At 40.9% G+C, this 26,409-nt stretch overlaps 1 protein-coding gene across 1 annotated transcript; it reads left to right on the forward strand.

Annotated features, from left to right (window-relative positions):
• LOC123823308 (olfactory receptor 1J4-like) lies at nucleotides 1–26,367 on the forward strand. The gene is made up of 6 exons (XM_045845898.1): nucleotides 1–488; nucleotides 7,870–7,878; nucleotides 8,554–9,235; nucleotides 11,389–11,411; nucleotides 18,972–19,194; nucleotides 26,323–26,367. The coding sequence occupies exons 1-6, from the start codon at nucleotides 1–3 to the stop codon at nucleotides 26,365–26,367; spliced, it is 1,470 nt and encodes a 489-aa protein (XP_045701854.1).
• The last annotated feature ends 42 nt before the right edge of the window (nucleotides 26,368–26,409 follow it).

The following is a 26,409-nucleotide window of genomic DNA, read 5'->3' on the forward strand; positions in this document are numbered from 1 at the left end:
ATGAAGCCTGAGAACCACAGCAGCGTGTCTGAGTTCCTCCTCCTGGGGCTCCCCATTAAGCCAGGGGAGCAGGGCATGTTCTTCACCCTGTTCCTGGGCATGTACCTGACCACGGTGCTGGGCAACCTGCTCATCATCCTGCTCATCAGGCTGGACGCTCGCCTGCACACGCCCATGTACTTCTTCCTCAGCCACTTGGCTTTCTCTGACATTTCTCTGTCATCTGTCACTGTCCCTAAGATGCTAATGGATATGCACACACGGCAACTACCCATTACCTATGTGGGATGCATTTCTCAGTTGTATTTTTTCTTAATTTTTGTTACTCTTGACAATTTTCTTCTCGCCATGATGGCATATGACAGGTATGTGGCCATCTGTCACCCTCTACACTATAACACCATCATGAGGGAGGAGTTGTGTGTGCTACTGGTGGCTGGTTCCTGGATCATCTCCTGTGGCTGTGCCCTCTTGCACACCATCCTGATGTTGCAACTCTCCTTCTGTGACAGCAATGTTATCACCCACTTTTTCTGTGACCTCACTGTGCTCCTGAAGCTCAGCTGCTCAGACATCTCCCTCAATGAGCTGGTCATTCTCACTGAGGGAGGAATGATTACATCCTTGTCTTTGGCTATTGTTCTGGGCTCATATATTTGTATAGGGACCATCATCCTGAAGGCTCCCTCCACCAAGAGAGTGTTGAAAGCTTTTTCCACATGTGGCTCCCATCTCCTTGTGGTGTTTTTATTCTATGGGACACTTGCTGTTGTTTACTTTTTGTCCTCATCATGGGATTACAAAAACATAACTGCTTCAGTCATGTATACGGTAGTTACCCCCTTGCTGAACCCCTTCATCTACAGTCTGAGGAACAGAGATGTAAAGCAGGCGTTAGAATATTTGTCAACAGGGTTAAAAAAGTTAGTATATCAATGAGGTTGGTTTTGCTACTTAGATTGTTTATAATTCTTTTTTCCTAAATAATATTTTTTCACTTGTTCATCATCTCTTATAATGTATCCACAAAATCTTTTGCAAAACACATTGCACAAATATAACTCTCAATTTGTCTTTTTCTCCACTGAGATATGTCAGTTTTTGCTTATGTGTTTTTATAGTATATTATGAAGACACACTAATTTAGTGTCATGATCTGCTACTGGTGTGTTCCTGCCTTTTGATTAATTACATGTATTTTGATATTCCATTATCCCTCTATTAACTTATTAACTATACATTATTACTATTTTGTAATTCTTTTCTGTGCTGTATGCAGAGATTAGTTTTTACTTTCTTTTTAACTTTTAAGTAATGTTTAGTATACAAAACACCACACTAGCCACTTTAGCCTTAAAAGATTCAGTGGCATTTAGGAGACTCATCACCAATATCTCAATTTAGGACTCCTACAGTGAACTCCAAAGAGCATCAATTAAATTGAGTAATTGGAACTGTGAAAAAATAAAAGCAAAGATATCTATGAATCAATATGGAGAAGCATCTGGATATATTGCTAAATGGAAACAAGCAATGTGCAAAAGGGCATGTACAACACTGAAGTTGTTGTAAAAATTAAGGGGATATAAAAGATAAATATGTCTCCCCATTTGAGCAAAAACAAACATAGGAAAAATAAATCAGAACCTAATGAGGTGGTTTACCCAGAGAAGGTGGACAGAAGAGATGGGGGATGAGTATAATTATTAGCGTGGTTATGACCATGTTGTCTTTTGCCACTAGAAATTAAACAGAAGAGGTGGTGCATAAAGCAAAATAGAATCAAGAAGACAAATGAACCTAATCATATCTAAAATAATTACCATAATTAGACTAAAGAGAGAAATAATGTAAGTACCCTAGCAATTCTTGAACCCAGAATTTTGTCTATATACTCTCACAATAAAAAGAAAAGGAAACAGAATCTTAAGCTGTAGTTAATGTGTCATTAACAATGGTATGAGTTCAAGATCCTGAACTACTTCAAGTAAACACTGAGAAGGGAGTGACTCCTCACTCTCATGGGAAAGGTCCATTGCACATAGAAAAGGAGAAACTGCAAAGGACTCTTGGGTGTTAATTAGAATTGGAGATAGCAGGTCAAGCTGATGGGTTTGAACAATTATAAATAGATGAAAAATTATATTATTTATATATACACACAAACACACATACACATACAATGTTCCCATTCCTCATTCTTTCTGTCCCTCTCCTGACCCACCGCCATGGGTAAATAATCTTTTAGTCTTGGGTTTCCAGCTTTCACTTTTGTTCCTTTTATACATACTCCCTAGTTGACTTCTCTTATATTATTTACAATACTCGTAAATAATGAACACACCTAGAGATTCAAAATGAGTAATAGTAGTAATGGATTATCACTCACAGAATAAGTAAAAATCCAAGAGTTCATAATGATATAAACAAATAGAAAACAAATGAATGGGGAATAAGGGTAACATCCTTCTTATAAGAGAACACAATGATTAGACATGAGAGAAAAAACAGTATTTGAAAAATTACCCTCTGGTCATCACATTTGTGATAATCTTGTCGTAAAGAAATCATCAGTGAGATCAAGATGGTGGCATAGGAAAATACAGCTCTCCTCCTTCCACAAGCACATCAAAATTACAACTAAACTGGACAACCACCATCACTCAGACTTGTCAGGAGTTCAGTTGAGTGGAAGTCTGATAATTATGGAATTAAGAAAGCACATCTACCCAGACTAGCATAAGGGGTGGAGATGTGGAACAGACTGGTCCCACATCCACATGTGGTAGATCAAAAACTAAGAGGAATATCTCGGAGTGAGCAGTCCCAGCCCCATAACAGCCCCCAGCCCAGAGTTCCAGGGCCAGGAAGATAAGTCTCCAAAACTTATGTCTGCAAAAATCAGTGCAGATTGAGTTGAGAGAAGACACTTCTAGAGTCCCAAGCACTTCTTCTTAAAGAAAACACATACACATTCAGGTTCACTCCCTCTGGGCTCCAGCACTGGGCTAGTAGTTTGAGAGGCACCAGTGGCATACTGGGAGAAACCGAAGTGTCTGGTATCAAGGGGAGAGCTGGGGAACAGTTTTCTTCCAGACAAAAACACAGGCAGAGGCCACTATCCCTTTTCTGAATCCCCCCTCCACAAAGCCACAGAGTCCAAATGTGGGTGCCATATCTGAGACTCCATCAACCTGCCTTACACTGTTTCCCTACCCTACACAGCCCCTGAGACTCTGTCTCACCCACTGATGGACCCACCCAAGCTGTTAACAGTGGCCTTTTCATATGAATGGCTGGTCTTGGCTCATGCTACAAAACTTCCTAATCATCTCTAACAAGCACCAGCCAGCCTCAGTGAGTCACCATCCCCGATACCTCATGCTAAGTGGCCCCAGGCCTAGCATAGCAGCAGCCAGCCTTGATTCAGAGTTTGGCTTTGCTTGCGGACCTCCAAGCCCAGCACAGGTAGCAGTCATCTCAAATTGCCTGATAGCTCATGCAGGGTAACTTCAGGCAGAACACAGGAGGTGCCTAACCTTGTCCTGCACCACATCAGACACCTCAGGGCCTGTGCATTCAGTGGACAGCTACAGACCATGTCACAGCACCATCTCCTGGCTCCTGCACAGCTGATCCTCCACAGAGGGTAGAGGATGGTGGTAAGTGGTCACAGCCAATCCTTGCAGGTGACTGGCCTGCATAAAGCATTCTCATTAACCTGCTAGCAGCAACGAAAACTCAAGTAGAACAAGACAGTGTACTCAGCCCACACAAAGGGCACACCTTGAGTACCCAACTAAGGTAACAGACGAAGCTGTGCTACTGGTCCCCACAGGACACCTACAACATTAGGCCACTCTACTAAGACAGGGAGTCATAGCAGCTCTACCTAATACACAGAAACAAACACGGGGAGGCTGACAAAACGAGGAGACAAGGAAACAAGGCCCGAATCAAAGAACAGAATAAAACTCCAGAAAAAGAACTAAACAAAATGGAGATAAGCACTCTATCAGATCCAGAGTGCAAAATACTGCTTATAAGGCTGCTCAAGGAACTTAGGGAGGACTTCAACAGAATAAAAAACATCCAGTCAGAAACAAAGGATACACAAATTAAAAAAAAGAACTCACTGAAAGGAAAACAACAGCAAGAGTAGAATAAAGCTGAGAATCAAATCAGTGATTTGGAATTCAAGGAAATAAAAAACAAGAAGAAAAAGAAATCAAAAAGAAAACCAAGGATACTGTAAGGAGCCTCTGTGGCACCCTCAAATGTTCCAGAATTCACATGTGGGGTGCCAGAAGGAGAGGAGAAAAACCTAGAAATTGAAAATCTATTTGGAAAAACACAATGAAAAAGAACTTCTGTTATTTGGTGAAGGAAATAGACATGCCAGTTCAAGAAGCACAGAGAGTCCCAAACAAGATGGATGCAAAGAGGTCTACTCTAAGGCGCATCATCATTAAAATGCCAAAGGTTAAATATAAAGGGGAAATCTTAAAAGAAGCAAGAGAAAAGCAAGTAGTTACCTACAAAGGAGTTCCCATAAGACAGTCCACTGATTTCTCAAAAGAAACTTTGCAGGCTAGAAGGGATTGGCGAAAAATATTCAAAGTCAATAAAATCAGGGACCTACAACCAAGATTGCTCTACCCAGCAAGGCTATCATTTGGAATTGAAAGGTACATAAAGAACTTCCCAGACAGTAAAAGCTAAAGGAGTTCTTCATCACCAAGCCATTATTATATGAAATGTTGAAAGGACTTATTTAAGAAAAAGAAGACAAAAAAACTATGAAACATAAAATGCCAATAAACACATATCTATCAACAGCTGAATCTGAAAAACAGACTAAGCAAACATAAACAGCAGACACAAAATAATAGATATGGAGAGTATGCTAATGATTGCCACATGGGAGGGGAATGTGGGAAATGGTGAAGAGGTGAGAGAACTAAGTACAAACAGGTAGTTACAGAATAGCCATAGGGATGTAAAGGAAGGGAAATGGAGCAGCAAAAGAATTTATATGCATGACGCATGGATGTGAACAACAGGGTGGTGATTGCCTATGGGAGTAGGGGGTGCTGGGTGAGGGGGCAAACTTGGGAAAAATTGGGACAACAGTTACAGCATAATCAAAGAATGCAATTTTTTAAAACAGGAAAGTAAACAAAAAATCACCAGTGGATGTTAAATATAGTGGCTGAAATGTTAATAAGGGAAAAGTAATGTTTATACATCATCAAAATATCTACTCAAATGCCAGTGACTAATAAGCAGTTTAAAATATTAACTTTAACAATAGAAACTTTATAAGATAACCAGCCAGATACCACCATAGCCAACTGATCAAGGATTCAAACATTAGTACATGAAAAAATTAATATTATGTCTTTTAATAACATGCATTTTGGCATACCTGCTGAAAACCTAAGCCTCAAACATACTTACATTAATACATGCATGCGCTCAGAAGGTAAACATAGTAAAACATTAAACATTGGGGAATCAGTGTGGGGCCTTTCTAGGAATTCTTGACATCATTTTTATAACATTTCTGTACCTTTAAAATCATTTCCAAATGAAAAGTTGAAAATTCCTTAGTGCCACCTGGCACATGTCCAGGAAGAAGGGACTCCAGGCATCACTGGAATCAGAGACGCTGTCCCCTAGGACTCCAGTCCCTCTGGCTCTTGGATACCCAGCTCCCCAAAGGGCAGGCAGAAATTAGCCACAAGCTTGGGGACTGGGTGCCAGTCTCTCATTTGTAAGGGTTATCTTTTAAGTCATCTCTCTGGAGCTGTTTAAACAAAATGAAAGTCTGTACAAGTGCCAAGGCCCCAGATGTTTCTTCTGTTTGTGTCGATCTTAGGACTCCTGAGGAAAACCTGAGGAGCTGGGCAACAGTCTGGAGCAGGTGTCTGAACTCACCAAAGATGAAGAGCACAGGTCAGAGAGGCTGGATGTCTGCACTGATGGACAGATCTGTCTGTGTGATGGTGGATTCATGGATGAGACTCTCAGTTCATGACTGTGTGTGTGTCTCTGTGAGTCTTCAGGTACTGTGTATGCTTGTGCACATTCTGATAGTTGCATTTCTGTGCAAACATGTGTGCATACGCATCTCACTGACAACCTGACTCTTCCTGAGTTAGACGGAACTGGCCCCGTTTTAGCCCATGTACACCAAGTGAACAGCCTCTTGCCTGTGATTAGGGACTCCTGATTCATGCCTGTGACCCTAAATACTTGCATCACAGCTGCACATCAGAGGTGACATTGTTGGCTCTGGTGCTGGACAGGAAGATGCCTGACCTCAGAGGAGCCAAGGTCAGGTCAGAGAAGGGTCACACCTCTGCTCAGCAGCATGTGCTGGTGCACATGTGAGCTGTGTCTGTGGGTGACACACTGGTGTGTGAGAGCAGGAGGGTGTATTCTGTGGTTTGCTCTGTATAGTGGCCTGTTGAGTGACCATGCGCATGGCATTGTGGTTTCCCATGTGCATAGCATGTTGTGGTGGTTAAATGAGTGCACTTGTGACTGAATAGGCTAACCTGCCCCAAGCTGATGGCCTTCCCCCCGGAAGGGGATGAGTCACAAGGGGCAGAAGCATGCCCTCATTTTTAATAAGATAGGAGGATGTGTGCTGCCTGTTGTGGTGAGTGTGTGGCTGGGGGTGCAGGTGCTCTTTGTGTGTTTCTTGGGAGACTGTTTTGTTTTGGCTTTGTGTGTTTTTGGTGACATGTATGCAGTGTTAGTGTATATGTGGTGAGCTGTTTACTGGGTGTGTCATGAGTCAGGTGTGTTGATGTGCAGTGAGAGTGTGTTTGCAGGACACTGGTCCATGAATGTCCGGTTTTATGTCTCCTTTCAGTATTTGTTAGGATTTGTATGCATGTGTGTGTATGTTATGAGCTCTACTTCCTTTAGGGTGGGACCTTAGTACCAGGTCAGTAATATTCACAAATCAGCACTGTGTGTGTGTGATCTGCATCAATGACCTCAATTTTTCTTTACGTGTCCTCATTCTGCGGCACCATTAGCTGAGAGAACCAAACTCCAGAAAATGTCCTGTTTCTGGAAATAGACATGCTGTCATATTCATGTACCTGAGTGTGACTGAGTCACTCAGAATGTTGCAACTCTTTAGTTTTACTAAATATCCCAGGCAAAAGGAATTCCAGACATCCCACTGTGAGACATTATTGGGCAGAATGACCTTCAAATAGTGGTGACCTTGGAAAACTATTTAAATCGTGGCCTCAGTTTACATGTATAAAGTGGAAAGAATTGCACTTCCTTGTGAATCTTAGAGAGGCTTTCAGGAATTGTTTATTGTATGAACATTTGTATGTATTGGAGAATTTTTCTCACTTGGAGCATCTATAAATGTGAAGGAACAAAATTAGTAAGGAGACTAAGAAAATCTTGGACAAATTGGAGTCCTTACATCTCTAAAACAACATATCATGCTTGCCTCCCCTAACCAACAAAAGGAAAGTTTCTGTGTGAGAAGTTTTAGAGCATGGGTGTTGATTACACACATGTATTAGACTGAAACTCATAAAGCAGCCAGTACATGGTATTATGAGGTATAGAAAATGGTAGCACATATATGTCATTTATATATTATATATTGCATATCATATAAACAAAGATGCACATGTCTGTGCATCATTCTCCCCACCAGTGTACTGCTCTGTGCCTATAGATTTGTATCATTTGTTTCTGTTTCTTAAAATCTTAAATAGGGGAAAGACCACAAAATCTTAGTGAAGCTTTGAAGTGGTTATATTATCTGGGAACATAAGTCTGATGAGTGGATATAGTTAGGGACCATAGGTGAGGTCCTCAGTCCAGCACTCAGATGTTCACCAAACTGTTCAGCACTGTAATGAAACACAGTTTGTGGATTTTTCTGGTTTCAGAGCTATTGTGGCATCAAGTGGCTTTAAATGTCCACAAATTTCTGGAATGACCCTGAGGTTACAGCTGTGGGTTCATGGGACTTCACAGGTTTACAGACAGAGATCACATCATTCCTACATCTCAGCATTGGAGTTCCATGTTTACTTAAGGCAGACACATCTGATCGCAGGTTTCAGGGCTGATCTTCCAATTCTACTGCAGTGAATAGTGTATTCCCTGAACCAATGTACAAGTTATCCCTACACGCTCATCATGATCTAAACTGTCAGAAATGGAGATTTTGCTATTCCTGTTCAATGTGGTATCTCAGTCCTTAGTCGAGGTCCCAACACAGACTCCGTGTTCAATAAGTAATGGCTGAATGGAACAGTCAATGCCTCCTGCTTATGTGCCATGAGGTCTTGTTGGCTGCTTTTTGGGCTCATTGTTTTCCTGGAACCAGACTCCGTTACAGCAGAGATGCACACATTTAGTAGTACAAAACACTAATAAGGGTTTAGTTAAAATTCCATGATTTTCCCAGAAAATTACAGTGTGAGATGTGATGATCCTGTTTCTATTTCCAGGACTGTGAGAGTCCCACACCTTCCTCTTCTCCAGCAGACCAAAGAGCAGCATGAGGCCTGAGAACCAGAGCAGCGTGTCTGAGTTCCTCCTCCTGGGGCTCCCCATCAGGCCAGAGGAGCAGGGCATGTTCTTCACCCTGTTCCTGGGCATGTACCTGACCACGGTGCTGGGCAACCTGCTCATCATCCTGCTCATCAGGCTGGACTCCCGCCTCCACACACCCATGTACTTCTTCCTAAGCCACTTGGCCTTCTCTGACATTTCTTTGTCATCTGTCACTGTCCCTAAGATGCTAATGGACATGCATAAAAGGCAACAATCTGTCCCCTTTGTAGGATGCATTTCTCAATTGTATTTTTTCATACTTTTTGGTTGTCTCGACAGTTTCCTTCTTGCCATGATGGCATATGACAGGTATGTGGCCATCTGTCACTCTCTACACTATCATACCATCATGAGGGAGGGGCTGTGTACACTGCTGGTGGCTGGTTGCTGGATCATCTCCTGTAGCAGTGCCCTCTTGCACACCCTCCTGTTGGTCCGACTGTCCTTCTGTGCCAACAATGTCATCACCCACTTCTTCTGTGACCTCAGTGTGCTCCTGAAGCTCAGCTGCTCAGACATCTCCCTCAATGAGCTGGTCATCCTCACTGAGGGAGGAATGCTTTTATTCTTGCATTTGGCTATTGTTTTGGGCTCGTATACCCGTATAGGGACCATCATCCTGAGGGTGCCGACCACTAAGAGACTCTTGAAAGCTTTTTCTACCTGTGGCTCCCATCTCTTTGTGGTGTCTTTATACTATGGGACACTTGCTGTTGTTTACTTTTCATCCTCATCATGGGATTCCAAAAACATAACTGCTTCAGTCATGTATACGGTAGTTACCCCCATGCTGAACCTCTTCATCTATAGCCTGAGGAACAGAGATGTAAAGCAGGCATTAGAATATTTGTCAACAGGGTTAAAGAAGTTAGTATGTCAATGAAGTTGGGTTTGCTACTTGGATTGTTTATAATTCTTTATTCCTAAATAACATTTTTCACTTGTTCATCATTTCATATAAGGTATATGCAAAATGTTTTATAAAACATGTTGCACAATTTTAACTATGAATTTCTCTTTTTCTTCACTGAGATATTTCAGTTTTTGTTTATGTATTTTTATACTTTATTATGAAGACATACTGATTTAGTATCATGATCTGCTACTGGTGTGTTCCTCCCTTTTGATTAATTGTATATACTTTGATATTCCATTACTGCTCTACTAACTTATTAATCATATTTATTACTATTTTATAATTCTTTTCCATGCTGTATGCAGAGATTACTTCTTAGTTTCTTTTAAATTTTTTTAACTGATTCTTTTATGCTGGCTTTTTTTTGGCTTCAAGCTGATTTTTGTATGTCTTCCCAACTCACATTCAGTGACATCATGCTGCCTGAGTGGAATCAGCCACGATCAGAATAATTATACTATGAAAATTCACATGTGCTGCAAAGTGAAACTTTCAACCACAGAGACAGACTCTTTCAAAATGCATTTAAAGCACAGTACTTTGTTTACAATGACAAGATATTTCTAGCAATGCGGCCTGCATACATACTTCATTTACTTCTCATATTAATATTGATACCTTTTATCTGTAGACAGATGCATATATAGATATAGATATAGGTATTACTATACTATATCTAGTAATGATGCAGCTTTTCGCATGTTAGGTTTTACATGGCATTTTTTCCCCATCATGTCAGACTTTTCTGTGTCCAAATTGTCAGTGAGGTGTCCTTTTGTCAATGGTATATGTAAAGTTGGATTTTGTTCTTTTCATGGGAAGCAACAATTTCTGGAGTTATTTCTGGAGTATTTCTCTGTTCACATCTAGAGTAATCATGATGTATTTGAATTTATATTTTCTCTATAACTATGTGATACACCTGCTTCACATTTATTCCTTTGTCTTCCTCTTGTTTGATTAATCATTTATATTTTGATATTCCATTATCCCTCTACTAACTTGTTAATCATACATTGTTATTATTTGGTAATTCTTTCCTGTGTTCTCTGTGGAGATTACTTCTTACTTACTTTTTAATTTTTAATAAAGTTTAATATACAAAACATGACATTGACGACTTTAGCCTTGTAAGATACACAATTCAGTGGCATTTAGGAGACTCATTACCAATATCTCAATTTAGGACCCCTACAGGAAACTCTAAAGAGCATCAATGAAATCGAGTAATTGGCAACTGTGAAAAAATAAAAGCAAAGATATCTATGAATCAATATGGAGAAACATCTGGATATATTGTTTTCTTTTTCTTTTTTTAAAAATTTTATTTTAATCATTGTTCAAGTACAGTTTTCTCCCTTTTATTCCCAATCCAGCCCACTCACCCAACCCTCCCTACTTCCCTCCCATTACCACCCTCCCCCTAGTTTTTGTCATGTGTCCTTTAAATTTGTTCCTGTGAACCCTTCCCATTGTCCCCTGAAATTCCCTCTTCTCTCCCCAGTGGTCACTGTCAGCCTGTCCTCTATTTCAGTGTCTTTGGTTATATTTTGCTTGTTTCTATGTTTTGTTGTTTAGGTTCCTGTTAAAGGTGAGATCATATGGCATTTGTCTTTCACTGCCTGGCTGGTTTCACTTAGCATGTTTTCCAGCTCCATCCAAGCTGTTGCAAAGGGTAAGAGCTCCTTCTTTCTTTCTGCTGCATAGAATTCCATTGTGTAAATGTACCATACTTTTTGATCCATTCATTTACTGATGGGCATCTAGGTTGATTCCAGGACCTAGCTATTGTAAATTGTGCTGCTATGAACATTGGGATGCATAGGTTCTTTTGGATTAGTGTTTTAGTATTCTTAGGATAGAGTCCCAGCAGTGGAATTGCTGGGTCAAAAGACAGACCCATTTTTAGTTTTCTGAGGAAGTTCCATACTGCTTTCCATAGTGGTTGTGCCAGTCTGCTGTCCCACCAACAGTGCACTAGGGACCCCTTTTCTCCACAACCTCTCCAACACTTGTTTGTTGCTTTGTTTACGATGGCCATTCTGACTGGTGTGAAGTGGTATCTCATTGTGGTTTTAATTTGCATCTCTCTGATAGCTAGCGATATTGAACATCGTTTCATGTGTCTTTGGATTTTCCGTATGTCCTCCTTGAAGAAGGGTCTGTTCAAGTCCTTTGCCCTTGTCTTCCTTGGATTCCTTGTCTTCTTAGAGTGCAGTCGTGTCAGTTCTTTATATATTTTGGAGATTAAACCCTTGTCTGAGGTAGCATTGGCAAATATGCTTTCCCATACAGTTGGTTCTCTTTTAATTTTGATACTGTTTTCTTTAGATGTGCAGAAGCTTTTAATTTTGATGAGGTCCCATTTGTTTATTCTTTCCTTTATGTCCCTTGCTCTAGGGGACACGTCAGTAAAAAAGTTTCTGTGTGAAACACCTGAGATTTTCCTACCTACATTCCCCTTTAGGACTTTAATGGTGTCACATTTTATATTTAAGACTTTTATCCACCTTGAATTTATTTTTGTATATGGTGTAAGTTGGTGCTCGAGTTTCAATTTGTTTTTGCACGTGGTTGTCCAGTTCTCCCAACACCATTTGTTGAAGAAGCTATTTTTACTCCATTTTATGTTGCTGCCTCCTTTGTCAAATATTAATTGACCATAGAGACTTGGGTTTATTTCTGGGCTCTGTGTTCTGTTCCATTGGTCTATGTGCCTGTTTTTATGCCCATACCAGGCTGTTTTGATTACAGTGCCCTTGTAGTATAGTTTAGTGTCAGGTATTATGATCCCTCCTACTTTACTCTTTTTTCTCAAAATTGCAGCAGCTATTCGGGTGTTGTTTATGATTCCATATAAATTTTTGAAGTGTTTGTTCTATGTCTGTGAAATATGCCATTGGTACTTTAATTAGGAATTGCATTGAATGTGTAAATTGCTTTGGGTAGTATGGACATTTTGATGATATTAATTCTCCCAGTCCATTAAAAAGGTATATGTTTCCATTTGTTTGTGTCTTCCTTGATTTCTTTCCTGAGTGTTATGTAGTTTTCTAAATACAGGTCTTTCACCTCTTTGGTTAGGTTTATTCCTAGATATTTTATTTTTCTTTTTGCTATTTCAAATGGGATTTTTTCCTTGATCTCTGCTTCTGCTGTTTCATTGTTGGTGTACAGAAATGCCTTTGATTTCTGGATATTGATTTTGTATCCCACTGTTTTGCCAAATTCGTTTATTAGGTCAAGCAGTTTTTTGGTGGAGTGTATAGGATTTTATATGTACACTATCATGTCATCTGCAAACAGTGACAGTTGTGTTTCCTCCTTTCCGATTTGGATGCCTTGTATTTCTTTTTCTTGTCTCATCACTGTGGCTAAAACTTCCAGTACTATATTGAATAGAAGTGGTGAAAGTGGACAGCCTTGTCTTGTTCCTGATCTTAGTGGAAAAAATTTTAATTTTTGCCCATTGAGAATGATGTTGGCTGTAGGTCTGTCATATATGGCCTTTATTATGTTGAGGAATGTTCCCTCTATTCCCACTTGGCTGAGTGTTTTTATCATAAATGGGTGCTGTACCTTATCAAATGCTTTTTCTGCATCTATTGATATGATCATGTGGTTTTTGTCTTTGCTTTTGTTTATGTGATGTATTACATTTACTGATTTGCGAATATTGTACCATCCTTGCATCCCTGAAATGAACCCCACTTGGTCATGGTGTATGATCTTTTTAATGTATTGTTGGATGCGGATTTGCCAGTATTTTGTTGAGGATTTTAGCGTCAATGTTCCATCAGTGATATTGGCCTGAAGTTTTCTTTCCTTTGTTGTGTCTTTATCTGGTTTTGGAATTAGGATGATGTTGGCCTCATAAAAAGAGTTTGGGAGTCTCCCATCTTTTTGGATTTTTTGGAATAGTCTGTGAAGGATAGGGGTTAGCTCTTCCTTAAATGCTTTGTAGAATCCTCCTGTGTAACTATCTGGTCCAGGGCTTTGGTGTGTTGGGAGTTTTTATATTACTGCTTCAATTTATTTTGTTGTTATTGGTCTGTTCAGGCTTTCTGCTTCTTTTTCATTGAGGTTTGGAAGATTATATTTTTCTAGAAATTTGTCCATTTCACCTAGGTTTTCAAGTTTCTTGGCATACAGTTCTTCATAGTAATTTCTTACACTCCTTTGTATTTCTGTGGTGTCAGTTGTAATCTCTCCTCTTTCATTTCTGATTGTGTTTATTTGGGTCTTCTCTCTTTTTTTCTTGATGAGTCTGCTTAAAGGCTTGTTGATTTTGTTTATCTTTTCAAAGAACCAGCTCTTGGATTCATTGAGCCTTAGAATTGTGCTTTTAGTCTCTATGTCATTCAATTCTGCTCTGATCTTGGTTATTTCCTTCCTTCTGTTTACTCTGGGCTGTCTTTGTTGTTGTTCCTCGAGTTCTTGTAGACATAAGGTTAGGTTCTTTGTTTGGAATGTTTCTAAATTTTTTAGGTGGGCCTGTATCACTATGAACTTCCCTCTCAGGACTGCTTTGGCTGTGTTCCATAAGTTTTGGGTTGTTGTGAGTTTGTTTTCATTTGTTTCCAGAAACCTTTTCAGTTCTTCCCTAATATCATTCTTGACCCATTTATTGTTTAATAGCATGCTATTTAATCTCCATGATGTTGAGTGTTTGGGGTTTTTTTCCATCGAGTTGGTTTCTACCTTCAGTCCCTTGTGGTCTGAGAAAATGCTTGGTATGATTTCAATTTTCTTGAAATTGTTCAGGCTTGTTTTGTGTCCTATCATGTGGTCAATCTTTCAAAATGTTCCGTGTACATTTGAGAAGAATGTGTATTTAGCTTCTTTTCGATGGAGGGCTCTGTATATATCAGTAAAACCCATTTCATCAAGGGTATTGTTCAATGCCACAATATCTTTGATGATATTTTATTTAGAAGATCTGTCCATTTTTGATAGTGGGGTGTTAAAATCCCCCACTATAATTGTGTTGCTGTCCATACCTCTCCTGAAGTCCTCTAAGATTTTCTTTATGTATTTGGGTGCTCCTATGTTGGGTGCATATATATTTACAATATTTATGTCTTCTTGGTGGATTCTTCCCTTGAGTATTATGAAGTGACCTTCTGTGTCTCTCTTTATGGGCCTTTTTTGGAAGTCTATTTTGTGTGATATGAGTATTGCTACCCTGGCTTTTTTTTCCCTGTCCATTTGCTTGGAATATTTGTTTCCAGGCCTTCACCTTCAGCCTTTGCAGGTCTTTTATGCTGAGGTGGGTCTCTTGTAGGCAGCATATATGTGGGTCATTTTTTCTGATCCATTCAGCTATTCTATGTCTTTTGATTGGAGCATTTAATGCATTTATGTTTAAGGTTATTACTGATAGGTACTTACTCATTGTCTTTTATGTATGTGTGTTCCTCTCTCTCTCTCTTTTCTTTCCCTTCCTTAAAGCAGTCCCTTTAGAATCTCTTGCAGAGCTGGTTTGGTGGAGGTGTATTCTTTTATACTTCTTTTGTCTGGGAAGCTTCTTATTTGGCCTTCTATCTTGATTGAGAGCCTTGCTGGATAAAGTAGCCTTGGTTGCAGATCTCTGGTTCTCATTACCTGGAGTATTTCTTGCCATTGTCTTCTGGCTTGAAGTGTTTCCATTGAGAAGTCAGCTGCTAAGCTTATTGGGGCTCCTTTGGATGTTACTTCCTGTTTCTCCCTTGCTGCCTTTAAGATTCTCTCTTTGTCTTGAAATTTTGCCATTTTAATTATGATGTGTCTTGAGGTGGGCCTCTTTGGGTTCCTCTTGATTGGGACTCTCTGTGTGTCCTGGATTTGTGTGACTTTTTCTCTTGTCAAATTAGGGAAGTTCTCCTTCATTACTTTTTCAACTAGGTTTCTATCCCTTGCTCTTCTTCTTCTCCTTCTGGTATTCCCTAATATATGGATATTATTATGTTTCATATTCTGTTGCACTTCTCTGAATCCCTTTTCATTCTTTCTGAGCCTCTTTTCCTTTTCTTGCTCTTTCTGGGTGTTGTTTTCTACTTTGTCCTCTAGCTCATTGATCTGATCTTATGCTTCATCAATCCTGCTTTTCATTCCTTCTTCTGTGTTTGTCAGTTCAGAAATGGCATTCTTCATTTCCTCTTGGCCCTTGTTGAGAGTTTCTATTTCCTTTTTCATGTTTATATAGTTTGCAGTGAGATTGTTGTAGCTTCCCTCTAGTTTTGATAGCTCATTGTGAGTTCATTAAACTTCCTGATAATCATTGTTTTGAACTCACTATCTGATAGTTGAGTTGCCTCTATTTCATTTAGCATTTTTTCCTGAGGTGTCCTCCTTTGCCTTCAATTGGAGATTGTTTCTTTGTTTTCTCATTGTTCGTGGGTTTCTTCTTGGTAGCCTCTATTTCTTAAATTGATCTGTTCTGGTTCCCTGTAATTATGGTGTGAACTTCTATGGTAGAATACTTGTGAGATTCAGTGGTGCAGTCTCCTTTGTGTATCCTGGTGTTCACAACTTCCCCTTACTCTTTTTTGTGATCAGTTGGAGGAATAAGGCAAAATGATTTCAGACAGCAAGACAGTATACTATGATATTTACATTAGCAGCCAGTAGAGAAGAGATGGGTTATCCTTTGGCTCCTTATAGTGTTAATGGTGATCCTCCAACCCACTATCCACGTTTTAGAAAGGATGGAAAGAAGGTAAGACTCTTAATGGGGATGAAAGGATTTTTCGTTGGAACTAGCATGCTGTGAGGCTGTGGGAGGTCAGATTCTAAGGTAGGTTTGGAATAAAGATTAGTAAATAGGAGTAGTGTGTAAAAGAATAGAGACAACCCCCACAATAGTATAGTTCAGGAAATTGCAAAGTGGGCTGAGATCAGGTAGGGGTGTTGAGCAGTAATTACAATTGTATGAACTAGGTCTTATTATCAGTAATAGTACAGCATCAGTCTTGTGGCAGAATCGATGAGATCTAGATAACAAGAATAAGGAGTATAGAACCTTGAGAGGTGTATTAATGGAACATAGATGAAGGATAGCAAATTATCAGCACACTATGACTGAGATATCAGGAGGAAGCTATCAAATGACACTATAACCAGCCAAGCAAAGAAGATTATACAGAAAGAAAAAGAATACCAAAATACTATTAAAATAAAAAATGTCGGAAAAGTGAGAAAAAGATAATACAAATTTACAGGAACTTGCAACATCAAAAAAAAAAGAATAAAAACAGAAGATGGAGTGCAGGAGAGATAAATTTGGATTGGAAGGAATAATACTAGGATGAATGGAAGAGAAACATAAGGGATTGCGAGATATAAAAATAATAAGAATTGAAAAATAAAATGTCACTTAAAACACAAGATAAAATCAGTCAAACAACAACAGCCACAAAACAAAACAAAACAAAACAACCTCTTGTTGGTTTCTAACTGGCCACACCAGTTTTTCTGATCTTGCTGGCTTCAGCTGGCTGAGGGACATTTGAAATGCTTATCACTCTTCCCAGACAAATCTCCGTAAGTCTCTCAGGTACTATCCCCAGGGCCAATCTGACTTTCCCCTACAGGACCCTGGGCACTCCCGAGCGTATTCGCTCTCCGGAGCTCACTGCCGCATTCTCTCTGGCTCCGGGGTCCTGGCAGGGTTCCAGCTCTATGATCTCTGGAAGCACCGTCGACATTTTGGGATTTACTGTGCCATCTCTGGGGATCATAAAAGGGCGCGCCCATCCACCAAATTTTTGAGTTTTGGGCTCCAGGAATGCACTAAGTGCCGCGTCCCTTCTGGGTTCACAGAGCAAGAGTCAGGATTCCTGATGGGGTGCGCGTTTCCACAATTTAGCACCGTAGGCTCCAGAAACCTAAGAACACCCATGCCCTTTCCTGGATTGGGGCTGCGATGTCTGAGTTATCCACCGATCCACATTCCAACGGGGCTAGGGGTGCGGGCACTCTTCCAGGCTGCCCCTGGTAGTGCCTGCTGGAGGCACTCACTTCTCCCAGGGCTCTGGGTGGGTGTTCACAGTCCCTGGGTGATTTTTCCCCCGGTCCAATCGGCCTCTCTGTGCCTTCAAGCAACAAGGTCCCCCCTGGTGTTGCTCATCCCCCGTATTCCAGGGAGGGAGCCGTGACTCCCCTCTCCCGGGAGCCCTGAGGCAGACCCAGGAGCACCGGGCCTGGGGACTGCAACCCCCTGGTCCCCGCACTGATCCCTGGGTCCCTTTTGTCCTGAAGCAGTCTCCTTACCGTCTGGTTTTTCAATAATCGCAATAATTTTTGATGTCCTGTTTTCAAAAATGTTTCAGTAACCTAGGCCACTTGCTCTGTTCCTCCACCGATCCACGAGTTTTCCTCCTCTTCACAGAAGCCGAGAATCATGCTGCCTAGAGTAAAGCAGCCATCTTCCCCCCCTGGATATATTGTTAAATGGAAATAAGCAACGTGCAAAAGGGCACTTATAGTACTGAACGTTTTTGTAAAAATTAAGGGGATACGAAATATATATATGTCTGCCCATTTGAGCAAAAGGAAACACAGGAAGAATAAATCAGAAACTAATGAGGTGATTTACCCAGAGAAGGTGGACAGAAGAGATGGGAGGTGAGTATAGTAATTAGCATGGTTATGACCATGTTGTCTTTTGCCACTAGAAAATAAATAGAAGAGGTGTGCATAAAGCAAAATAGAATCAAGAAGACAAATGAACCTAACTATGTCTTGAATAAATACCATAATTAGACTAAAGAGGAAAATAATGTAAGTACCCTAGTAATTCTTGTACCTGGAATTTTGTCTATATACTCTCACAATAAAAAAAAAGAAAACAAAATCTTAAGCTGTACTTAGTGTGTCATTAACAGTGGTATGAGTTCAAGATTCTGAACTACTTCCCATGTGTCCAACATTCAGTAAGCAAGTAAACACTGAGGATATCTCTGATGTCTCTTTCTCATCTGTCACTGTCCCTAAAATGCTGATGACCATGCAGACTCATCACTTCATTTCCTATCCACAGTTTATTTCTCAGTTGTATTTTTATTTATGTTTTGGTTGTCTTCATACTTTTCTTCTGGGGCAATTTTGGTTCTGTACTTTTCTTCCACATCAAGCAGTGATGGCATATGACAGGTATGTGGCCATCTGTCACCCTCTACAATACACCACCATCATGAGGGAGAGGCTGTATGTGCTGCTGGTGGCTGGTCCCTGGATTATCTCCTGTGGCAGTGCACTGTTGCACACCCTCCTCCTTGCCCAGGTGTCCTTCTGGGTTGACAACATCATTCCCCACTTTTTCTGTAGTCTCGCCATTCCACTCGAGCTGTCCTGGGAGCTGGTCATATTCACTGAAGGGGTTATGGTTGTCATTTTTCCAGTGAGTGGCATCCTGGTTTGTTATGGCCATACTAGAGCCTCTATCCTGAGAGTCCCTCTAACAAAGGGATTGCAAAGCCTTGTCCACCTGTGGCTCCCACCTGTCCATGGTGTCTCTCTTCTATGGGGCAATTTTGGTTCTGTACTTTTCTTACTCATCAAGCAACTCCACTGACAAGGACATGATCATCCCTCTGATGTACATAGTAGTCACCCCTATGTTAAATCCCTTCATCTACAGGCTGAGAAACAGAGATATGAAATTGGCTCTGAGACTGTTTTCAGAAAAAGTATCCTTTTTGCCAAATTCGAATCACCTAATTGTGTTCTTATTTCACACTCTGACCTTGTTGGACATCCTGAAAAATGGTGTGTTGACCACCCATCTCTCTAACATCCTCTCAGCTTCCTTACTGGATCTACTCCCTTTTATTTTACTCTTATTTCTTGTCCTCTTATTCTTCCATAATCCAAAATATGCCATTTCCCACAACACACATTCAACTTGTAGTCTTCAAACTCCTTATCAGTCAGGCATGGCCTGATCATCCTGAATTGCTCACACTGTTGTGTTCTGCTGCTGAGAAGAGATGGAAGACTTGCTAAGATCACAGAGCACACCAACCACCTTTCTCAAAAGGAAAATGGGACCTGCATTTTATGCTTCCTTCTAAAAGATAAAACCGGTTTAACTTTAGGCTACGATTACAAGTATGAAATGCGGCTGTTTCTGACTCCTATATGGCAGAGAGCAGAATTCCCAAGTGTGTTACAGTGCCTCAATTTGTCTATAATGCAGTGAACAACTGGCCCTTCAAGCACAGCCAGTTTTTTAAGTTTTGTGCAATATTGTTTTGATAGGTAAGAAAAAACCCTGCTCAAGAAAAGGTGACATGACTCTCAATCATAACTGTTTCTGTTGTGGAAGTAAATGAGATATAAATCACTTCCCTATTTCCCCTTTCTAATCTATTGTTTCCCAAAACTACAAATATTCAGCCATGTTTCTAATGTTTAGTTTAATCAAGTCTAGTACATTTATTATTTTAATGTAGTATATAGTTAATAAAATGCTTTTGATGGTTTCCTAAAAGCTAAATAAATTTAATTTGATTGTGTCTGTGATAAAAGCATACCAGGGGAGCACTCCTTAGGAAACTGTAATTTCTGCCTTTGAATTGGATTTTTGTGGTGAGATCAGGCTATGTCTCTCTGATTAATGGTAGTCTGGGAAAATATTGTATTGTTCCCAAACTGAGAGCTCCCATTTTGGATTCCTTTTAAAAGAAGAAATTTTATTTATTTTTAGAGAGAGGGGAAGGGAGGGAGAAAGAGAGGGGGAGAAACATCGGTGTGAGAAACATTGACTGGTTGCCTCTCGTATGTGTCCCAACCAGCGACCAAACCTGCAACGCAGGCATGTGCCCTGACCAGGAATTGAATTGGCAACCCCTAATTTTTCAGGACAATGCCCAACCCACTGAGCCACACTGGTCAGGGCGAGAGCTCCCACATCTAATAGAGAAAAGCTAAATGCATGAGTTCCTATTTCATGCATATAAAAATTCATGCAACGTATTTGTTGCATGGCTACTCCGTGCCAGGAGATCTTAGTTCTGTGAACACAGATGTTTATATAGACCCGCAAACTCATCCCCATGTGGGACTTACACCCCAGCCCTCCTGCCTCTACTCATTCAGGCTCCTTTGTCTTCATAGCAGTTTCTAATCTTCTAACACACCTTAAACTTTACTAATTTCCTTTCTTGTCATTGCTTCTGTACTGGAATGTAAGCACTACACAAGATGGGTTTGGGGTCAGAAATAAAGAAATAAACTGTAAGTTTTGCTTATAGGTGAATACTGCTATGAATAAAGGAAATGTAAAAAGGGGGAGCAAGATGGCCATCAAAAAGAACATCTTACCCTTTGCGACACCATGGATGGACCCAGAGGGTATTAGGCTAACTGAAATAAGACAGCCAGACAAGGACCACATAATTTCACTTTCATGTGGAATCTAAAAACCATAAAATTAACAACAACAACAACAAAATCAGAAGCGTACTCACAGATATAGAGAACAAAATGATGGTTGCCAGATGGGAGGGGTATTAGGAGAATGGGTGGAAAAGGTGAAGGGATTAAAAAAGGACTAATTGGCAGTTACAAAATAGTCACAAGGATGTAAAGTACAGCATAGGAAGTACAGTCAATAATATTGTAACGGCTGTGTGTGGTGTCAATAGGTACTAGACTTATCAGGGGGATTACTTTGTAAGTTATATAATCATTTAACCACTAAGCTGTATACCTAAAACTGCTATAACATCAAATGCCAACTGTAACTGAAAGAAAGGAGGGGAGTAAGAGTGCTGGGGGTGTTCATTATTTACATGTGTGGCTCTGGTAGACCTCACTGGAAAGGTGACATCCAAAGACCTTAGTGAGGACAGGGGAGTGAGCCATAGGGATCTCTGGGGATGAGCATCCCAAGCACAAAAATCAGCAACTAGATGCTCTGAGGTCAGACGGTGCCTGGCTCATTGCAGGAACATTGAGGCGGCCTCTGGAGCTAGACAGGGCCAAGTCCAGGAGGGACAGTAGGCGGTGAGTTTAGAGATATCAGCAGACCAGATCTGTAGGGCACTTAATCATAGTATCAACAGGTGTATTAGTCAAGGGTGTCCAGATAAATAGAACCAATAGAGTGTGTGTGTGTGTGTGTGTGTGTGTGTGTGTGTGTGTGTGTATAGGGAAAGAGATTTAAGAAATTGGTTCATGTAATTGTGGAGGTCGGTAGTCCAAATTCCGCAGGGTAGAATGAATGGGAGACTGTAAACATGGGGAGAAGTTGCAATTTGAGACTAAAGGCATCTGCTGACAACATTGTCTCTTCCTTGGGGGGAGCCAGTCTTTTTCCTATTGCCCTCAACTGACTGGATGAGGTCCTCCTACATTATGGAGAGCAGTCTGCTTTACCCTGAGTCTGCTAATTGCAATGTTAATCCCATCCAAAATGAGAAAACCTTCATAGAAACATCTAGAATAATGTTTGATCCAAATATCTAAGTAACACAGTCGAGCCAAGTTATCACATAAAATTGACCATCATACTTGAGTTTTTGGCATTCAGTCTGAGTAATTTGGAAACCCACTGGAAGGTATTCGGCAGAGGAACAACATGAGCATACTTAATTTTCTCACTGTTGCTTTAACAAACACTGAGCTTTTTTGAGGTATACTTGACATACAATGGATTCCACTTATTTAAAAGATACAATTTGATCAGTTTGGGCATAGGTACAGACCCATGAATCCATCACCACAAGCTGCCAGGATCATGAAGTTGCCCCAAGCCTACACCTGCTCCGTTCTGCGCTGCTTGCAGCTGTCACCCAGAAAATCACTGGTCTGTTTTGTTTATATCACCTAGTTTGCATCTTCTAGAAGTTCCTCTAACTAGAATCATACAGAATATATTCTTTTACTGTTCTTTCACTCAGCATAAGTATTCGAGATTCACCTATGTTGTAATATGTATCAATATACATTACATTCTTCTGCTCATTGGTTCATTCTTTTTATTGTCAAGTAGTACTCCACTGCATAGATATACCACTGCTATTTTGCCCATTCATCTGTTGATGGATATTTAGGATTCTCCCTAGCTCTGAACCTGGTTTTTATTATATCCCAGCAACTGTTGCCATTTACCCATCATTTATTTCACATAAATGTTTTTCTGAATGCCCTACACATCCATGTGTGTTCTTCAAGAAAATTTCTATTTGATTCACTGCTATGTCTCCAGAGTATATATCACTGTCTTAGTTTTGTGAGAACCTTCCTAATTATTTAAGAGAATGAGTGACCGAATGAACAAATGAATTCATTCTACATTACAAGTGCCTATTCAAGCCATAGCTGATCCCTAGGGATACATAGACATTGACAATGCTGCTCAATACTTAGTAGTCTTTCATTACATGCTCACTTATCATCCCTCAAGCTCACGTGGAGACTACTATTATCATTTCCACTTTGAAGAACCCGAGTCTCAGAGAACTTTCATCAATAATTCAGGTATTCACTCTTAGTAAATGCTGGGGGCAGCCCCGAGTCTTTTCTCCAGAGTGCACAGACTCAATCACCTTACCCCAAGACAAAGCACAGACCCTACCCTCCAGGACCCCATAGGGGAGTAGAAAGACCATCTCCTTCAAAGGGGCTTTATGTTCTAGGGGAGGTCTGTGTCATGTTGTGGGGGTCTGCTGAAGCCCACACACTGCCTGGGCCATGTGCTGCTGGGCAGAGAAGCTGAATCATGATGAGATGCCACAGGCACCTGGGCCCTTCCTGCTTCCCATCTGGAGACCTGACCAGAAGCCTGAGGCATCTCTGACATTAAGGACACTCTCTCCTGTGACTCCAGTTGCAGCCCAGCCACTCTGGACCCTGAACAGGCTCCTTCCCAAGGGCCCAGGAGGAGTTAGGCAATCATCCCAAGTGGACTGCTTCTCTAGTCAGGGACTTGGGGATGTGTCCCTCTAGGGCCTCTGTGGGTAAAAGGAGATCTTCTGCTCGTCATTTTGAAGCTGATGAAAAGACATGAAAGTCAGCAGCGGTCCTTGGGCCACTGTAGTCTGATCTCTGTCCTGTAATCCTGAGTCTGCTGCACAGCAAGTGAGGATCCAGGTCACAGCACGAAGCACAAGGTATCAGAATCATAGCCTGGTATACATCAGAAGGGCCCCAGAAATCAACAGGCATGTGTGAGTGTTGTATAACTTTGTGTGTGTGAGTGTGTATGTGGGGCTGACTCACACACTGAATGCCTCAGACCGGGACCCATGTAAATCAGGGGAGGCTGGAAACTTCCTCAGTGATGTGAGCCCTTATTTTACTTTTGTTTTGTTGCTTGTGTGCTGTCTGTAAGACCTTGTGCGTCACTTGTGATTTGAATAAGTGTGGCTGCTGGTGACAACAACGTGTGTGGTGGAGGATGCTTGATAGTTCTCTGTGCACTGTGTTATACATGTGAGAGTGTACGTTGTGTGAGTTTTGCACAGGTTTCTGTGACGTTGACTCACACTGTGAATGTATTTACCTCCCCTGAGTATAAACTGGAGAGAGAAGTCTGTATGTCCCCTTTGGTAAGTGTGTGGCTGTGAAAGTGTGTGAGTGCTTTTGTGTGTAACAAACTCACATCTTGATTTCCTTCACACAGAAGTGTAGGATAGAGACTTAAAACCTAATACAAAAAAAGGCCAAAAAATGTTGTTGTGATACATTTGGGCTCTCTACTTGCTAGAGACCAGAATCCACAAGGCAGCTCTAAAAATTCCCATTTTCAAAATCTGCTGGGGGCCATTTTTTCAGTGATTTGAGTAACACAGGAGGGCCCCTGGAAGCCCAGCAGTTTTGACACTTTTGCAATTTTGTTACATAGTTTAGACACTAAATGCTCATTTCTGATGTTGCAGGTGTCTACATAAACTCTTGGCATTTTTTCCCACTTAATAGCTTTGTGACCTTAGCTTTGGCCTGGGTTGCCCATCAGCCTCCACTGTCAAATGGGAATACTTTTAATTGCTATAGAATCTTGTAGGTAGGTGCTTCGGTTCAGGGCACATTGCCCGCACTTAGGAAACTACAGCCTTGTAGAGGCCGAGACAGCGGACTGTCCATTTCCTGACCTCTCAGGAGACGAGACTTGGTACAAAGCCAGGAAAACCAGGTCCACCCAAAGACTCTCTCCCCAACTTTCTGGTAGCGGGTTCTCCTCGGTACGATGGGGCACGTCCCCAGTCTCCTCTTTCACTCGTGGCACCGAAGGAATCTGGCACCACCTCTGTACTGTTCCCTTCCCTTCAAATTGGGTTTGTCCACGAGATCCTGGAGATCCCAGGTACTTCCTGGGATACTTAAGACAGTCAGCTACTCACACAACAATGTCCATATAAAGTTCCTCTCCCAAGCATCTGGACATTTTAACATTTAACTTTCACTTAATGTTTTTCCTCCCATGGAAAGAAATGGGTGGATTCTCTTCCTAGTGAACAGAGGATCAGAAAATCTACCTTTGAGTCCAGGCCCCACTATGTGATGTCCATGTGGAATTCTGTAAGCTATTTCACTACTCCTGATAGTAAATGAAAGAAAAAGAACCACTGTCTTCTCTGCTTCTCAGACATGGAATAAACTGTCAGTTGGCTGAAACTGAAGGTACGTGCAACCATATGCAAACTAAAGGGCTGCAGGAATATGAGTGGGGACTGTTGCTGGAACAAAAGGACTCCCTTAAATCCTGAAATAATATTTCTTAAGGCCCTGGATCTTTTGTATAATTAAAGAGAGGGAGAAACAATAGGATCAGAGGAGCAAAGATGTCAATAAATTTAAGACACAGGAAAAAATTGTGACCATAGCAGTTACTAAGGTCCTTGCTCCTTCTGATCGTGTATATAATGAAGTTTTAATAACACCTACCACATAGGACTACTGAAAATTTAATAAGGCAATAATGCAAAAATGTATTTGCTTGACATACTGTTCATTGAATGCCAATTATTGTAAGTGTGAAGATCAGTACTGGCAAAGAGTGATGGTCAAGCAGGTAACTGTGAATTCTAATAGGCACTTCCCATGCTTCAGTGGCCCCCAGTACTCAATGCCAGATCTCAGGTATCTTGCCGTCTGGGAATACTCATTTCTGAGCCCTCACGAGGCACCAGATTCAGATAGAGATGAATGAACTGAAGTAATGTTCATTTTCTGGCATACAGATGAACATGGACTAAGACATGTTATCACCAGGGAAGGTGAGAGCTCAGGTAAGTCAGCAGCAACTGACCCTTTGTGCTGACCTCTCATACATCTCATGATGATTAAATTCCTGCAGTTGATCTTGGCTTTATGTGGATAGTTACTCCATGATATATACAATGGTTAAAATTTTGTGTTTATTTTATATAGGGCACTGTTCCTAGACATTCATGTCTTGAATTAGAATCCTCTTATTAACTCCAACAATGTGTGATGTGTGTGATATTGGTAACTTCACATCACAGGCCTACAGCGTGAGGCCATGAGAGATTCGGCTGTCAAGTAGTCCACCCAGAAAGCAGTGGGGCCAGACTGGCAGCACAAGGAATCTGCTGCTTTGCTTACCTTTCCTCAGTCCAGCCAGTGTTCCGGAGGGTTGGTGAGCTAAGGGAAGAGCTCCTGTGTGTCCCATTTATTCTTGCATCTCCAATTATTAGCATAGTGCCAGAAACCTGGTTGATAAAAAAAAAACAAGAATGAGTTTCCTCTGGTTTCATTTGAAGGAAATCGTGCTGGGAATTGAGGGTATGATGCCTGCTTTGGTAACACTAGCCAATGACATAAATGCCAGGTCTTATTCCATTTTTCAGGAGAAAATAAGTAACACTACTGTGGTGGCCAAAATCACACTTTAAAAATCTCTGCCATTTTTCACTGTCCTTTCATCCCCAGCAGAC

Source organism: Phyllostomus hastatus, unplaced genomic scaffold (assembly GCF_019186645.2).
Source record: "Phyllostomus hastatus isolate PE091 unplaced genomic scaffold, TTU_PhHast_1.1 phas_contig_495, whole genome shotgun sequence".
In the NCBI taxonomy this organism is placed as follows: Eukaryota; Metazoa; Chordata; class Mammalia; order Chiroptera; family Phyllostomidae; genus Phyllostomus; species Phyllostomus hastatus.

What these genes read in the sequence shown, in the direction of transcription:
- LOC123823308 (XM_045845898.1), top strand. Translation starts at nt 1, where the DNA reads ATGAAGCCTGAGAACCACAGCAGCGTGTCTGAGTTCCTCCTCCTGGGG. An exon ending in TAGGGACCATCATCCTGAGG is followed by an intron (nt 9,236 to 11,388) that starts GTGCCGACCACT and finishes TTCTTAGGATAG; the next exon opens with AGTCCCAGCAGTGGAATTGC. An exon ending in TGAGACTGTTTTCAGAAAAA is followed by an intron (nt 19,195 to 26,322) that starts GTATCCTTTTTG and finishes TCCATTTTTCAG; the next exon opens with GAGAAAATAAGTAACACTAC.